General features: G+C 36.2%; 1 protein-coding gene across 2 annotated transcripts; it reads left to right on the forward strand.

Moving 5' to 3' along the window:
- Positions 1 to 1,338: 1,338 nt before the first annotated feature.
- On the forward strand, positions 1,339 to 9,253 carry LOC112040269 (uncharacterized). 2 transcript variants are annotated; one of them, XM_024073162.2, is made up of 10 exons: positions 1,339 to 1,527; positions 2,072 to 2,845; positions 3,436 to 4,688; positions 5,361 to 5,658; positions 5,801 to 6,025; positions 6,831 to 7,004; positions 7,508 to 7,702; positions 7,800 to 7,913; positions 8,182 to 8,533; positions 8,809 to 9,253. In XM_024073162.2, the coding sequence occupies exons 2-9, from the start codon at positions 2,144 to 2,146 to the stop codon at positions 8,512 to 8,514; spliced, it is 3,294 nt and encodes a 1,097-aa protein (XP_023928930.1). In that variant the 5' UTR covers positions 1,339 to 1,527; positions 2,072 to 2,143; the 3' UTR covers positions 8,515 to 8,533; positions 8,809 to 9,253. The 2 variants fall into 2 exon arrangements, with proteins under 2 accessions (XP_023928930.1, XP_023928929.1); XM_024073161.2 differs by lacking the exon at positions 8,809 to 9,253 and having other exon boundaries at positions 8,182 to 8,757.
- The last annotated feature ends 7,029 nt before the right edge of the window (positions 9,254 to 16,282 follow it).

Consider the following 16,282-nt stretch of genomic DNA (forward strand, 5'->3'; position numbering starts at 1 on the left):
TTTTTTATGATTGTTATCAATTCGTTTAAATAGAAAAATTCAACTCGCAATCTATTTTACAAAAAAAAGGAAAAAAAAATTCATCAAAATAATGCAGTAGTTGATTTGAATGTGATATATTCTGCATGTTATTGGGAAAAAAGGTTTTCACAATTAAGATTTAAGAAAGGACATTCTTCTAGTAACCCTTCATTTTCTACCTAATTGTATTCTGCTTAATTACTTGTCCAAATCCCAAAAAAGAACGAAAGAAATGAAAATCAACTATACATTTCTACACTTTCTTTTGCTTGTGTCCAAAATGTGTGTTGGAAGAGTCACTTCAAAGTTTGGAATGAAAATCAACTATACATTTCTACACTTTCTTTTGCTTGTGTCCAAAATGTGTGTTGGAAGAGTCACTTCAAAGTTTGGTAGTGCACCAACTCAGTTGTTGATTCGATATCTGAGTAAATCGGCAAACTACTACTTTCCAAAATGTTCCTTGGGCAAAAGCCAAAGGCGCGAGTCTAACTGACACCTCTCTCGGACACTGTTCATCAAACTCTATAACCCGCGCGTGTGAAATGTCCTCTCTTTCATTTCATGAATAGCTGTGTTTAACTGTTAAGCATATTTTTAACGTTATTATTCTCAAAACCTATTAAATTCAATGAAAACTCGTTTCCGCCAAGGCGTCCCTATCTCAGCCAACGTCATAAGTGTTCATAAAAAAAAAAGAAAAAGAAAAAGTAACGACATCAACCAAACTTTAAATTAATAAAATCCAATAAACACGACGCCGTTTCCCTATTGTCTGAATATTTAAAAAAAAAAAAAAATTTAGTGTGACGGATTTCAACTCTCAACTTTTTTTTTTTTTTAAAGAGTATAAATTTTACCAATTAAACTAATTAAAATTTAATTTTTTAAATAAATAAGAATTTTAAAGCCACATAAAATGTTAAAACTTGTGCTATAACTATCTAACATTTTATTTAAGATGTCGTATCAATGTCATATTCCTATTATATCAATATTATAACAGTTATTTTATGTTATAATTTTTTAAAAATTGTTTATATCGTTACGGCTTACTCCTATTCATATCTATACACGTATGTGTGTTTGTGCTTCCTACCTGTACATGCAACAAATCATGAGTAATAGAAAAAAAAATTAACATAAAAGTAACAAAATAATTACTCCATTAATATGACATTTTACGTCGTACTAGAACTTGTCTTTTGATTTTTTCTTTCCCTTAAAAAATAATTAATTCATTGAAATTCTCTTTTGTTCAGTTCCACTTTTTTGAAAAAAATAATAATTATGTTTTTTTTTGTTTTTTAATCAGACACATTCTGGGTAGTCGGTACCATTCACTCACAGCTCTTGAGCCTCTTCACTCTCTCTCTCTCTCTCTCTCTCTCTCTCTCACAGTTAAATATCTCTCTCTCTTTCAAAAATGGTAAACCATCGGATTCCAAACGTACCGTTATCGCTGTCTCTGACATTGCTCCGAATCTTTAGCTACTAACTTCACTGGTAACTTTCCTAAATTGTCTTTTTATTTCATCTACATTTTTTAATTTTTTTAAAATTTATTTTTTTTATGCTTGCATTGTAGTTAGTCTGCTTAGTCTGAGCTATTTTATGGTCAAGGTATAATTATTTTTTGTTAAATTTTGTTTATATTAATCTGGATCTGATGCTTGTAAAGCAATTTGTGAAAATTACTCAGCACCTGATTATTACTATTTACTGCTACATTTCCATGTTGCTCAAATTCCAATGCTGCTGTTATTACTAAGCTTTGTGCTTATCAATCTCTAATCTTTTAGCTCATTTTTTTGCTGATTTTTGTTTTTTCTCGAAGTTTAGAAGAGATTATTCTAAATGTTTGTTTTAATAATTTTATTTTAAAGCACTTATTTATGATTTTTTTTTGGTACTTGAACAATTGGAAGAACAACTTTGAAAAGAGCTTGCTTTAGTTCATCTTTTACTCTTTATGTGATAATTCATTGTTTGTAATTGAAATTTTCTCTACTGTGTAACAAACTTCTGGTTTTTTTTGTTGTTGTTGAAGTGTGGGACATTTGGTGCTTGTGACTATAAGTGGGAACTGTAACTAGGAATTATTCAACTTTTTCCTGAAAACATGGTTCTAGGCTTGAGAGCAAAGAACCGGGGTGGCACCTCAGTTCAAATCAATTATATGATCCATGTTCAGGAGATTAAGCCTTGGCCCCCATCACAGTCGCTTAAATCACTCCGTTCCGTCCTGATTCAATGGGAAAATGGTGATCGGAATTCTGGTTCTACCAACCCTGTTGTACCATCACTTGGTTCGGTTGTTGGTGAGGGAAAGATTGAATTCAATGAGTCTTTTAAGCTGCCCGTGACTTTGTTTAGGGACATGTCGGTCAAAGGTGGGGATGGTGATACATTTCAGAAGAATTGCTTAGAGTTTAACTTGTATGAGCCCAGGAGGGATAAGACTGTGAAGGGCCAGTTGTTGGCGACTGCCATAATAGATTTGGCAGAGTATGGTCTTGTGAAAGAGACCTTAACCGTTAGTGCTCAAATGAACTGCAAGAGGAACTATAGGAACACGGATCAACCACTTTTGTTTATCAAAATTCAACCTGTTGATAAGAAACGCACTAGTTCCTTGTCGAGGGACAACCAATCGAGTGGGATGTCGCTGGATAATAATGGTGGTGAATCTGTTTCTGGCTTGATGAATGAAGAGTATGCTGAGAGTGCATCTTTCACTGATGATGATATTTCGTCTCACTCATCTCAGACGGTTTCTTCTGCTCTAGACTCTAATGGGGGCTTATATCCTCAAAATGAAGAGGTACCCTTTGTTTATTTTTTTCTTCCATAGTCTTTTCCTTGCTACTTGCCAATTTTGATTCTAATATGAATGAATAAATGTGCCTGTATCTACATTGTGATTACAAAAGAGGTTCATAATCTTTGGCCTTATATGCAGATATTATGTATAAATATATACACATATACACACACACATACATACATACATAAATACATATACACACACACATACATACATACATACATACATACATATATATATATATATATTAAATAGGATCTTTAAACATGTGAGGAAGGGAAGGAGGGAGGGAGAGAGCATTTGATTTGTAAATTGTTTGATTAATTGTGCATGAATTGTTAGATGAATAATGGACATAAAGTTTAGACAAAATGCTATAGCAAAAAATTTTCATATTGTCTAAATTCAATTTGCCTTTGCTTCTCTGGTTCTATTGGTGGGCCTAACATGAGTACATGCATGTGCCTATAAAATAATCATCATGCTATTGGTTAAGGGTTTTGTACTATATATTTATATTCTCTTTTTTGTTATAAATTGCTTACGCTCCTGTAATTTGTCATATAATAATTGGAATTGTATTACAGAATGGACCAGAGATGGTGACACATAGCACTGGAGGGGGTAACAAGGAACATGCCCTGGCTTCAAAACTGAAGCTTGAAAAATCAAATATGATGCCACATGTAGGATCACATGAAAATCTAAAAAGGAGTTCATCTTGCACATCATCAATAGACTTATCCTCTGATCTGGGAAGCCCAGTAAATGGTCCTGCTCCTATATTGAACTCACTTAACTCTAGTTCAATGCCAATACAACAAAATGTTGCTTCTCAGGGTGCTCAGTCTTCCTCCTCATCTTTGGCGTACGAAAATATGGAGGAAGATTCTGATGCCAGCATTAGAAGCAATGACCATGGGCATTTGACTCAGGAAGTTCATGAAAAGGTTGCTAATAACATGAGTGCAGTTTTACGCAATGGTCAAAAGAGCATCAAGGAATCTATATCTAACAATTTTTCTATCAAGGTATCATCTCCAGTCAATAATTCCCGGGTAGTTGAGAAGCTAGATTCCACTAGGTTTGGTGGTTCTCAAGTTAATGGGAAAAATGATGGGAAGGGTCAGGAAATTGGCAGGGATCACAAAGAGGAGGCTGAAACTGGCAATGATACCTACAATAGTGCTACAGAGGATGAAAAGGAACCACATGAAAATGGAGATGGAATAAACAATTTGGATGAGAAGAGGCATTCTACAGAAGATAAACCATTACATATCGAATATGCTACCAGAGTGCAAGTCTCTTTAGAAGGCGATACATTTTCTTTAAGCAGGGGAAATCTTGGAATGCAGAGCAACATCCTTAAAAGTGACAGATTAAAGAATGTCAAGTCTGTTAGGTCAACAACGGAAATAGCGAGGACCAATGGATCAGTAAGTAGTAATCAGCAAACTGAAGTAAGGGAAGTAAGTGTACCTGGAGATGCACTACACATTGCACGAAACCTCAGAAGCAATGATAAAAAAGAATCTAAAGTTTATCCAAAGGATACCAGAAGTGCTCTTTTAGACAGCAAAATCCAGCAATTGGATCACAGAATAAAGAAGCTTGAGGGAGAATTAAGGGAAGTGGCTTCTATTGAGGCTGCTCTTTATTCAGTAGTTGCTGAGCATGGAAGTTCCATGAGTAAGGTCCACACTCCAGCTCGGCGCCTTTCAAGGCTGTATCTTCATGCTAGTAGGGAAAATTCTCTATCAAAGAGGGCATCTGCAGCCAGAAGTTCTGTTTCAGGACTAGTTTTGGTAGCAAAAGCATGTGGAAATGATGTTCCGAGGTATATCTAAACCACATTATTTTCTGGTTTTCTTTAATGATTAGTTGATTGTGGATATTAGAACCGCCTACTTATGAAGAGGACTTGCTCATTGTCAGTATCTTGAAATATCATACTCCTTGGGGGTGTGAACTTGCTATCTATGGTCTTACCCAGAGACATAAAATTGAAGCTGTTTTAAATCATTCTACATAGACACAATAAAAATATGCCAATAACCAAAAGATGACATATCAGAAGAATATGATATTTTCTTGAGAGACTCAACTTGTGCATCATCTTCTGCATAAGTTTTATTTTTGGCAAAAATATACTATTGGTCCCTAAACTTTAGCTCATGAGTGATTTTAGTCCCTAAAGTATAGATTCCCTAACAAACTTAAAGTGATTGTTTTTAGTTCCTAAAATACTTAAAGTGATCGATTTTAGTTGCTAACAAACTTAAAGTGATCGCTTTTAGTTCCTATGGAGTGATGTTGTATTAGTTTTTTGTTTGACCGCGTCATCTAAGGGACTAAAAGTGATCACTTAAACTTTAGGGACTAAAATTACTCATGGGCTAAACTTTAGGGACCAACAGTGTATTCAAGCCTTCTATTCTATCTATTATGAGTTTAAGTATTATATGGTTTTCATAAAAACTCATTTGTTTTTCCTATTTTTTGACTACAGGTTGACATTTTGGTTGTCCAATTCTGTTGTGTTGAGAACAATTATAAGCCAAGCCACTGGGGACCTAAAGCTACCACTCTCTGCTGGAGCTTATATTGAAAGGAATGGTGGGCTAAAGGGAAATAACAAGGTACCATCCACGCTAAAATGGAAAGCATCTTCTCCTGGCAGAGAAGAAAATGGAAAAACTCTGTATGGGAGTTTTGGCAAATGGGAGGACCCACATACATTTACATCTGCACTAGAAAAAATAGAGGGTTGGATCTTCTCCCGAATCATTGAGTCTATCTGGTGGCAGGTAACTTCTCAAATCCTTTTCTCCCTTTTATATTCAATTTTTAAATTCTCCTATAACTGTATGATAGCAAACACTATGTTTTTAATAAGGCATCAACTTTCCTCTGTATCTCATCTGATTTAGTTTACTGTTTTATTTCCAGACTCTGACTCCACATATGCAGTCTGCTGCTGCAACAGCAATTCATAAAGGTATGGGTTCCAGCTCAAGTAAAAACTTTGGAAAGTTATCTAGGTCAGGTGATCAAGAGCAAGGGGACATTTCGTTAGACCTTTGGAAGCAGGCATTCGGGGATGCCTGTGAAAGACTTTGTCCTGTCCGAGCTGGAGCGCATGAGTGTGGCTGCTTGCCTCTGATGTCTAGATTGGTAAATATTTACAATAGACTTTTTTTTTTAAAGGAAAATATCAGGGCAAACATTCAGATCCACTAATTTGTTTAGCATAAAAGTTACTCCTATATGGTATCAAATTGACCTGATCATAATAGACTAACAAAAGCTTTAAGATCGAGATTTCATTCATCACATTTTTTGGTCAACTTTAATATTTTTGTGATCCTTAATAAGTAACACATATTTTAATTAAATGATGCTTTAGGCACAACCAGACAACATGTTTTCTCGCATGTCAACTTTAGTCCAAGTATTATTCCTTAAAATGTGATTTATTTTCAATATATGTTGATGCTATTAATCCCAATGCGCCAAATGAATTATGAAAAATTAGTGAACAAAAAGTGACCACCAAAGTAGCAATGGTAACTATCATCTGCTCCGTTTTAAATTTGTCTTGACGATATTGTAAATTAAGAAAGTTGATCAGATCGTAAAATATCCGTGTATAGTTTCCTAATACATGTAAACAACATCAATTTTTAAATCTCTTCTATGCTAAGTTGTGAAAGTACAATGTATGTACTACTTTTAGATGCATTCCTCTCTCTTTAGAGCACATTTTGGTATATTGCTGTACATTAATGGCAAAGGTTGGTCAAAAAATTAACATCTTTTAGTAAATTTGAAAATTCAAAATTAATTTTTAATACATGGATCTATCCCTACTAATTTCTCATTATGTTTCTTCTAAAATGAAAATTTATCAACCCCCTCCCCTCTCCCCATTTTTCTCTTTAAAAATCTGACATTAAAATGCAACTTTTTGTGGGTGTAGATAATGGAGCAATGCGTGGCAAGATTAGATGTGGCTATGCTCAATGCTATTCTTCGTGAATCTGCAGATGAGATCCCAACAGATCCTGTATCTGACCCCATCAGTGATTTGAAGGTTCTTCCTATTCCAGCTGGGAAATCAAGCTTTGGGGCTGGTGCACAACTGAAAAATGCGGTAAACCATGCAAATTGTACTTTCTGAGGCTAACTAAAAGCAGATCATTACTCATAATTGTAGATATTCTCGATCCTCTCAATTAAGTGTGTCAACTGAGTACTGTTTCCTGGAATTGTAGAATCACTCCTTCATGCTTCTTCTCTTTTAAGTTTGCCCTAATATGTTAATAAATATATCCTGTAAATGTGCTACATCTGGCTGCCCTTGAATGCCAACATTTTGGGGGAACAAAGGGCCTTATAGAAACTGCATTTACCCATGCATTGCATACTTTTAAATATTGATCAGATCATACCAAATCAGATGTTTGCAGTTTGAGATCCATCAAATTTGGATTCCAATTTTATAATTGACCTGTGACATTCCTCAATAGTGCTTAATTCCTTAGAATGTACCCTAAAGCTCATTGGATTGGGGAGTTTCTAATGCAACGTTTTGAGCAAATATAAATTGGACACCCTAATTTACTGTTTTCAACGTTTGTGTTCTGTGCATAACAGATTGGAAATTGGTCTAGATATCTGAGTGACTTATTTGGTTTGGACGATGATGACTCACTTGAAGATGTAAATAACCATGATGACAATGATGAAAAAGAAGATACATACTTCAAGCCTTTCCATATCCTTAATGCATTGAGCGATCTCATGATGCTTCCAAAGGACATGCTTTTGAATGAATCCATCAGGAAAGAGGTATAATGCTGGAACTTAAACCACACTTTCTAGTCTCTGGTCTGGATGGTTAATATTTGTAGCTGTTATTTATGGTGCTTTATTTCCACTTTTGAAGGTGTGCCCTACATTTGGTGCGCCATTGATCAAGAGAGTTCTTGACAATTTTGTTCCAGATGAGTTTTGCCCAGACCCAATTCCAGATGCTGTGCATGATGTGCTGGACTCTGAGGTCAGTCAATTGAATCTGTTCCCCCCTGCCCCCGTCCATTCAGCTATCCATCCAGAAGTACTTCAGAAGAATAGCTCCATCTGTGCATGATAATGATAATTTTTAATGCATTCTTACTAGTTTAACTTGGGAATTAGGAGGTTTGGCAGACTCCGGACCAAAATTCTCTACCATGGTGTTATAAGTGTTATTCTGTATTCTTGCATTTCTATTGCATAAGGATTAACCTGATTTTCCTGTGTTCTTGCTCTTCTTTTGTATTATATAGGATCATCTGGAGGAAGGGGAGAAGTTGCTGATGAATTTCCCATGCATTGCAGCTCCTATAGTCTATTCACCACCTTTGGCAGCTTCTGTTGCAAAGATTATTGGAGAGGTTGGAAGCCAACCACACCTGAGAAGAAGTGGCTCCTCGGTGCTTAGGAAATCAAACACCAGTGATGATGAGCTTGATGAATTGAATTCACCCTTTGCTTCCATGTTCATTGATGGTTCCCGTTCTTCACAAGTTCTATCAAAACCCAGCTGGATATCAAAGGAAAAGGGCCATCAAACTGTGAGATATGAACTCCTTCGTGACGTATGGATGAATAGCGATTAACTCAATATATGTATTACAGGTATATATGTAGAATTGATCTCTTTGGAGTTGTATGTTTGTACTCCGGTTTTGGTTTCACCGTCTTAGGTGTCAATGTCTGTAAAAAAAAATAAGGGTGGGGGGCAATTGCAGTAGCATATACCAATAAATTGGGGTGAGAGAGAATTTCATAAAATATTGGTTCCACTGGCCATTGATGTCAGTGATGAAATCTCATGAGAGATTGGCTTTGGGATTTAGATACATCACTGTGTTGCTGATTTCTTTCTTATACTATGAAAATGGCTTTTGTAGAAGGGCTTCACTTTTAAAAGTAAAAAGGATCCCCAACTTGGCCTTGTTAACTACGAGGAGTGACAGAATTGTTCCAGTATTGGAGTTATGAAGAAGTAAAAAGAAGACTCAAAACCAGTCCATATTTGAGTAGGACTCAATTGATGCCATTGTCTACAAGACCAACTTATAGAGAAGGATTGAAGAAGATTTCCCTTATTCTACTCTAATGGAAGAAGTAATTTGACTAATTTCCCCGATGGGAACCATTGCTGAATTTACATTTTGTTTTGATGGAGAAGTCATTTTGGTAACGCAAGATTATTGGCCTTGCATCAAGTGGCTTCTATACAATGCACATTATTGCCAGCTAAAACCCAAAACCTCAAATACTTCATATTCACCAGAGTTTTTGGGTTTATTATAAATAATTATTACAAAATAAAATAAAATATAGTTATGTTAAGAGATTGGTAGCTCAGCGAAATTACAGTGTCTCACTTATGAGGAGAATGCTTTCGAGTACCCCTCAGTTGTTTTAACTTTAAATTATTAAAAAATGATTATATATAAGAAAAATATCACATTTATTAGTTCAAATACGCCTAGAGTCTTTGGTAAGGTTTCCAAAATATTTACAAATTGTTATGGTAATGACTAATAAATACAATGGGTGGATAATAACATGATGATAAATGAATGTTTGGATTACTTTTTTATGATTGGAGATACTAGTTTGTAAGCTTTATGTAGTAAAATTTGTAGTTTTCTAACAGCATCCTATATATCTTTAATAAAGGGAAAAGCTAATTTAAAAAAAAAAAAAAAAAAAAAAAAACCCTAGTCCACATCCTATATATCTTTAATAAAGGGAAAAGCTAATTTAAAAAAAAAAAAAAAAAAAAAAAAACCCTAGTCCCTTCAAACCCTTACTTTTTAGTTTTTTCATTTTAAAATCCCCAAATTCATAAGCCCCATCCGTCCATTTCTATTAAAAACCACTAAAAGAATTACCCATATTATGATGGAGGGAAATTTTTCTTAGGCACCCATTACACCCAAGCAACACTGTTTTGCCAACTCTGCTATTCTCTCTTCCATACCATCTCCTCTCTCTACTGTTCCACTCTCTAATGTAAAGAAAAATCACTGTCCACAACATGTAATAGGCGCTAGTGAAAATTTTTCCCTTGCCAGATGGATTGTTCAATTAATGGTTTTCTGTAGATGATGGGGGATTAGATTGTCAAGACTCATGACTAATAAGTCAATGGTTTAGAATGAGAAATTTAGAAGTCAATATTTAATTTGTTACATCGGACAAACCTTTATTTTTTTATTTTTTATTTTTTTAATAAGAAAATAAAAAGCTTTTCCTTCTTCTTCTTCTTCTTCTATTATTTTCCCCCTCTGTGAAATCAGAAATGGTTAGAAATCTTCTTAGCTACTACAAGAACCCCTCCCCTCCTCCTCAGCCCCTAGGTACTAATACTAAATACCTAGGGAGGTGCATCAGACCAATTTGGTTAGTGGCAGGGGCGGCTCCACACTTGGAAAAAAAAAAAAATTAGATATAAAATTTAAAAAAATGTATGATTTTTTATTTTTATTTTTTAAATTTGTGACCATCCTAAATTTTTTTTAAGTTCAACATAATTAAACTTGATTGTAGTTTTGTAAACTAAGGTTATAACTCCACTCAATATTTTATTATTGAATGTGAATTTTGACAAATTAATTATTGGATTGCATTTTTTTTTTTATATCCTCTGTACTTGCAAAATTTCAAGAAGATCAAAGATCAATAGTTATGTCATCAATCAAATATTTAAATTTTGAGTTTTTGTAATCTAAAATTATATATAAAAAATAAGTTTATGGATTGAATAATAAATAATATCTGTTTGAAATGAAATTTGACATGTGTTTTAAAAACATAAAGAACGTGCAATTTAATAGATAGATTTTCAAAGTATGTAACCATGTTAATTTGTTTAGTGAGAGTTGTAGCCTTAGGTTACAACTAAAGTATGTAGCTAAACTTTGTCCTTAAACTTTAGTTCCCTTAACAAAATATTAGAACTTTATAAACAAAAAGGAAAAAGCACAAGGAAAATTTTAGTTAACTAAAATTTTGAAAGAGATGTTATTTGCAGTATTGATAATGAAATTATCATGCAATGATTTCAAAATAAGAAAATTCATATAAGGAAATTGTAAGATTTTATGTATTTGTGTTTTTTTTTGGGTCAATATATGAAGTTCTCTTTTTATTAGATTTTTATAATTTAAGTTTCTTAATACCCATCCTTCAAAAAATTCCTAGAGCCACCATTGATTATTGGCAAAGGTTTTGAAAAAAAGAAAAAAAAGAAAGAGAAATTGACTCCCAATTTCCCTCATCAACCAAACAGTTATTCCTATCATTTTCTCCCCACTTTTCATCCCAACCAAATACACAACCTTTAGGGTGCCTGAATAAATGGCGACTTTGCAACCTCAACTACCATCTTTTTTTTTTTCCTAGACTCAATGACTGTTGATAGACCCGGCAGTATCCTTGTCTAAAAGAAGAGGTAGTGGACGAAGGTAACCTCAATCCCTGTCCAATAGAATGTTCGTCAGATGAAGCAAAGGCGGTCCACCAACAATCAATGGAGAAATGTAACATTAATAAATCTCCTTCCCGTTGGAAAGATAAAAATCCTATCATTAACACCTCACAGAGGCGTTACAGATACCACATTAAAATACCACCAACTCCTAGGAAGGAGAAGTAGGTGTATATATACCAACGCCCCAGGACCTAAGAAGGTACAGATTCTATATAGAATATTCTCTCACATCTTGCTACCAAGCTTTCCTTTCTCTATCTCTGTTATCTAACTTTATCATTGGATGTTTTGTGGCAAACACCGCATCGGTGACCCATACACCTTTCAACTTTCGCTCATTCTTTCAGGATCTCTGGCAGTCTTGGATGATTCTCTTTGGATGATCATTCTGACTGACGATTTTAGCATCATCAACTGTCTTTAAATATTTATTGGCAATAGATGACATACATTTAATTTCATATTGTAAGTATACATATATTATTATTTTGTATATGACCATTTGTTTGGTTATTATTTGATTGATCGTCTTAGCATGTGAGACTATTATACTGAGTAATATTTTTTTTTAATAAACAGAGTGAGCATGCCGCATTCGATACTTTGATGCGATTTTTTTTTTTTTTTTTTTAAATAAAGAATTTATTATAATGATAAAGGCTGTCTATTTTCTGATAATTTTAATAAACAGAGTGAGCATGCCGCATTCGATACTTTGATGCGATTTTTTTTTTTTTTTTTTTAAATAAAGAATTTATTATAATGATAAAGGCTGTCTATTTTCTGATAATGACCATTGCAAAATCATTACTTAAAAAGGGTTTGTTCAAACTTCAAAGAAAAGGCTGATTTCATTTACAAACCAAGATTGTCGCTACTGCAACTACTTTGGCAAAAATATCAGATTCTATTACAATTAGATTGTTAAATTCCTACACCCCTCGGCGTGACCTTGATCCCTAGTGTGTTTACCTAAAATAACTAATCCTACCATAGATTAATTACATTGCATGGTCCTTATCAGTTTATAAAATGAATATATACGTTTGCAATACTCTTACCAGTTTATTGTAACCTGTTATTGAAGATTTCAAGGGTAGGAAATGATGAAGCGTAAGTTCGTTAGTTGAGTAAGTTCGTCAGTCAAGTTGATCAGATGGAAGAAATCCTCAGCCCGTGTGATCGGATTCTCGGAGGTGGTCACCGGTGTGGTGCCTGTCACAAAGCCTCCGATACCAAAGTCAGTATAAGAAGTTCTCTAAGAAATAGGCAATGTAATCAGAAAGAATTCAAGAGATCTCTAAGTAGTTTTTTGTGTCTCAGTACCTGGTTCTTGGCAATGAGGGAGACTTATATAGGCTCCCATGGCCTCTAACCGTTGGGGTAGTTATGGAGGTCTTAATGCTCCTTCTGGTAACGTCTGGGGCCTTTTAATGTGCCTTCATTGACTTTCAACGGTTTATACAGTTGTCCCTGTAACCGTTTTGGGTTTGATTGCCTGCATTGAATGGCCTGGATATCTTCGTCAGTAAAACATATTATTGACTGCCCTAGCCAGAACTTGTATTCGTCAGTATCGATAGGATCGTCCGTGCGTACACGAACTCGTTATACTCGTCAGTTGCCCCCCGATTCTGTGATCGTCATTTGAATGACGGTTATAGAATGTGAAGAGTTTTTTTTACAGCTCACGAATGTTGTTTGGGATTTCGATACGCATTAAATGTAATGCGGCGGCGTTTCGCAAATCGTGGCACACGTGGCACGTGCTGGTGGGTGGAGTTAATGCTCTGATTTGGTGGGACTCTTGGGCTTCCCGCTGGTTTTTTCGGTTTCCCAAAGCCTTAGTTTAAAACCTCTCATTATTCACATTTTCCAAAAATCCCTCAATCATTTGCTTTGATCATTTTCTCCGGTGATCTCTTTCTGCGACCTTTCTGCGAACCAGCAAGTGGTGGTGCTCCCTTTTCCAACGGCTTCCTTGAGGTACGTTTTCTCTTTCCTTTTGAGTTTTGCCTTCTTTTTTTTCTGTTTTGCTGCTATGTGTGGTTTCTGATTTACTCCTTTCTTTTTCTTTTTTTCTGTATGCTTGGTTTCTTCTGTGTTTTTAGCAAGTGTTGCTTTTCTGTGTTTTTGTGTTTTCATGGTCCGTAGTTCCGAAGTTAGGATAGACTGCCCCTCAATTTCCTTCCTATTTGCGCGATTAGGGGGGTCTTTGGGAAATTTCCCACATTTAGAAAATTTCGTTTTTGAGGGTAACTGTCTGGGCGTTGCGTTGGGCGAGTTATTGCCTTTGCTTTGTCAGTCGGTTGATTGGTTCGAGGGTTTAGTGAGAGAGAGAGAAACCATGTCTGAGGTTAGGTCTAGCGACCTTGAGACTAGATTATCGTCAAACGGTGATCCAGTGGAGGGGGGTTCAGTCGCTTCTTCCCCTCGAGGGGTTAGGGCTTTTCACGCCCTCGGGGAGGTGTGTGGTTTGGACGCGGATAATTTAGGTAGGTTCAAGGACAGGTTTCAATTTCCAGAGAGGGTACGCGTTCGTCTACCTAGTGACGAGGATAGGGCCAGCCACTTTTTTCCGGGTGAAGTGTGTTTTTACGAGTCGGCCTTTATTTGTGGGCTTAGATTCCCCGTTCATCCGTTCCTGATGGAACTTTTGCATCATTTTGGCATTGCTCCTGGGCAGCTCATGCCCAATTTGTGGAGAATAGTGATCAACTGTATGGAAATATGGTTGGCCGCCAATGGAGATATGATCAGGATAAGTGAACTCACTTATCTATATCGCTTGAAGGAGTCCAAAGATTATGGTTATTATGAGTTAGTTCCCTGGACGAGGGATACTAGGATTGTTAGGGGTTTACCTTCGTCCTTCAGGTATTGGAAATCTAGGTTTTTCTTTGTGTCGGGGGATGATTTTGAGACTCAATCCAGCGCGGATTGGGGTGATATACCAAGGTTGCATCGTTGGTGGGGGACCCCGGCTTTAGGTGCGTCAGTATCTCTATTCGTCGTTCTTGGTTTTGAGTTCTCTGTTAATCTATGTTGCTGACCCTTACGCCCCTTGTTGTGTGTAGTTAAGAGATGGCCCAAGCTCAAAAGCAGGCATAAAGAGCGCGTTGAGACCGCCATTGGATACGCCCAGACGATTGAGAGTTGGGACGACCTGGTAGACCCGCGCACTTTGGCTTTTTACCACCTTGGGCCGGATCCATCTCCTTACGTTCTACGTTCTATCGATATTGAAGGCAAGAAAAGTAAGTGCTAACCTCGTCAAGCTTGGTTTTACTTATGCCCATGTGGACCTTTCCCTAACTGTTTCCTTCTTGCAGAAATGACGACCAAGTTTAAGAAGGATATGTACGCAAAGATGAGGGATAAGAAGGACGAGCCACCGTCTAACATCGGGAAAAAGGCGGTGCGTGTCAAGGGAATAGCTCCTACTGTCAGTCCAAACGTTTCCATCAATCCCATAGTCTCCGTCACTGAGCAGACGAGGACGGCTTCTCCGGCTACGTCAATCGAGGAGATCCTTACTCCTGCTTCGAAGTAGCAGCGAACCTCAGGAAAGGAGAAAGCTAATTCACGCTCGTCAACAATATGGGATGACGAGAGATTGGCAGTAGACAGGGCCCACGAGGTGGTGACGGCGGATGATCTCAAGGTCTTCAAAGATGTGCCTTTACTGACCTTCAACGGTTTGTACAGTTGTCCCTGTAACCATTTTGGGTTTGATTGCCTGCATTGAATGGCCTGGATATCCTCGTCAGTAAAGCATATTATTGACTCCCCTAGCCAGAACTTGTATTCGTCAGTATCGATGGGATCGTCCGTGCGTACATGAACTCGTTATACTTGTCAGTTAAATTGATGAAGCGTAAGTTCGTCAGTCGAGTAAGTTCGTCAGTCAAGTTGATCAGATGGAAGAAATCCTTAGCCCGTGTGATCGGATTCTCGGAGGTGGTCACCGGTGTGGTGCCTGCCACAAAGCCTCTGATGCCAAAGTCAGTATAAGAAGTTCTCTAAGAAATAGGCAATGTAATCAGAAAGAATTCAAGAGATCTCTAAGTAGTTTTTTGTGTCTCAATACCTGGTTCTTGGCAATGAGGGAGACTTATATAGGCTCCCATGGCCTCTAACCGTTGGGGTAGTTATGGAGGTCTTAATGCTCCTTCTGGTAACGTCTGGGGCCTTTTAATATGCCTTCACTGACCTTCAACGGTTTGTACAGTTGTCCCTGTAACCGTTTTGGGTTTGATTGCCTGCATTGAATGGCCTGGATATACTCGTCAGTAAAGCATATTATTGACTCCCCTAGCCAGAACTTGTATTCCTCAGTATCGATGGGATCGTCCGTGCGTACAAGAACTCGTTATACTCGTCAGGAAAGCCAATTGATTAATACATTATAATTAATAATTAAAGATTATATCACATGCTTTCCACCAAAAGTTATGGAAAAATTCTTGGAAAACAAGAAAATAAGTTGAAAAATCAAGCAATACTTCTTATAGGCAACAAATAATTGAAGTAACAATCATTTGAAAAAAAAAAAAAAAGTTAATAAGGACTTGTCACACGAGTTCTAAATTAATTGTTAGACATCGACTATAAAGAAAGATATTATCAATGAACTTTATCATTTTGTATGAATAGAATTGAATACAAGTGAGTTTTCTAAAATGGTATCTAGAAATCATAAATGCTTAGAGCATAGTTTCACCAGCTAGTGGGAATGACCATGCACCGGGGCTGCAGTTTGATCCGGCAACAACCTAAGAGAATTTGTTATATTTTTTGAAAAATCGAGCACGTTGAATATACATAATTTCATACATTTTTGTGAACATTTTTTGAAAATGTGTATGTTAAATGTACAA

Source organism: Quercus suber, unplaced genomic scaffold (genome assembly GCF_002906115.3).
Source record: "Quercus suber isolate HL8 unplaced genomic scaffold, Cork oak 2.0 scaffold_59, whole genome shotgun sequence".
NCBI lineage: Eukaryota > Viridiplantae > Streptophyta > Magnoliopsida > Fagales > Fagaceae > Quercus > Quercus suber.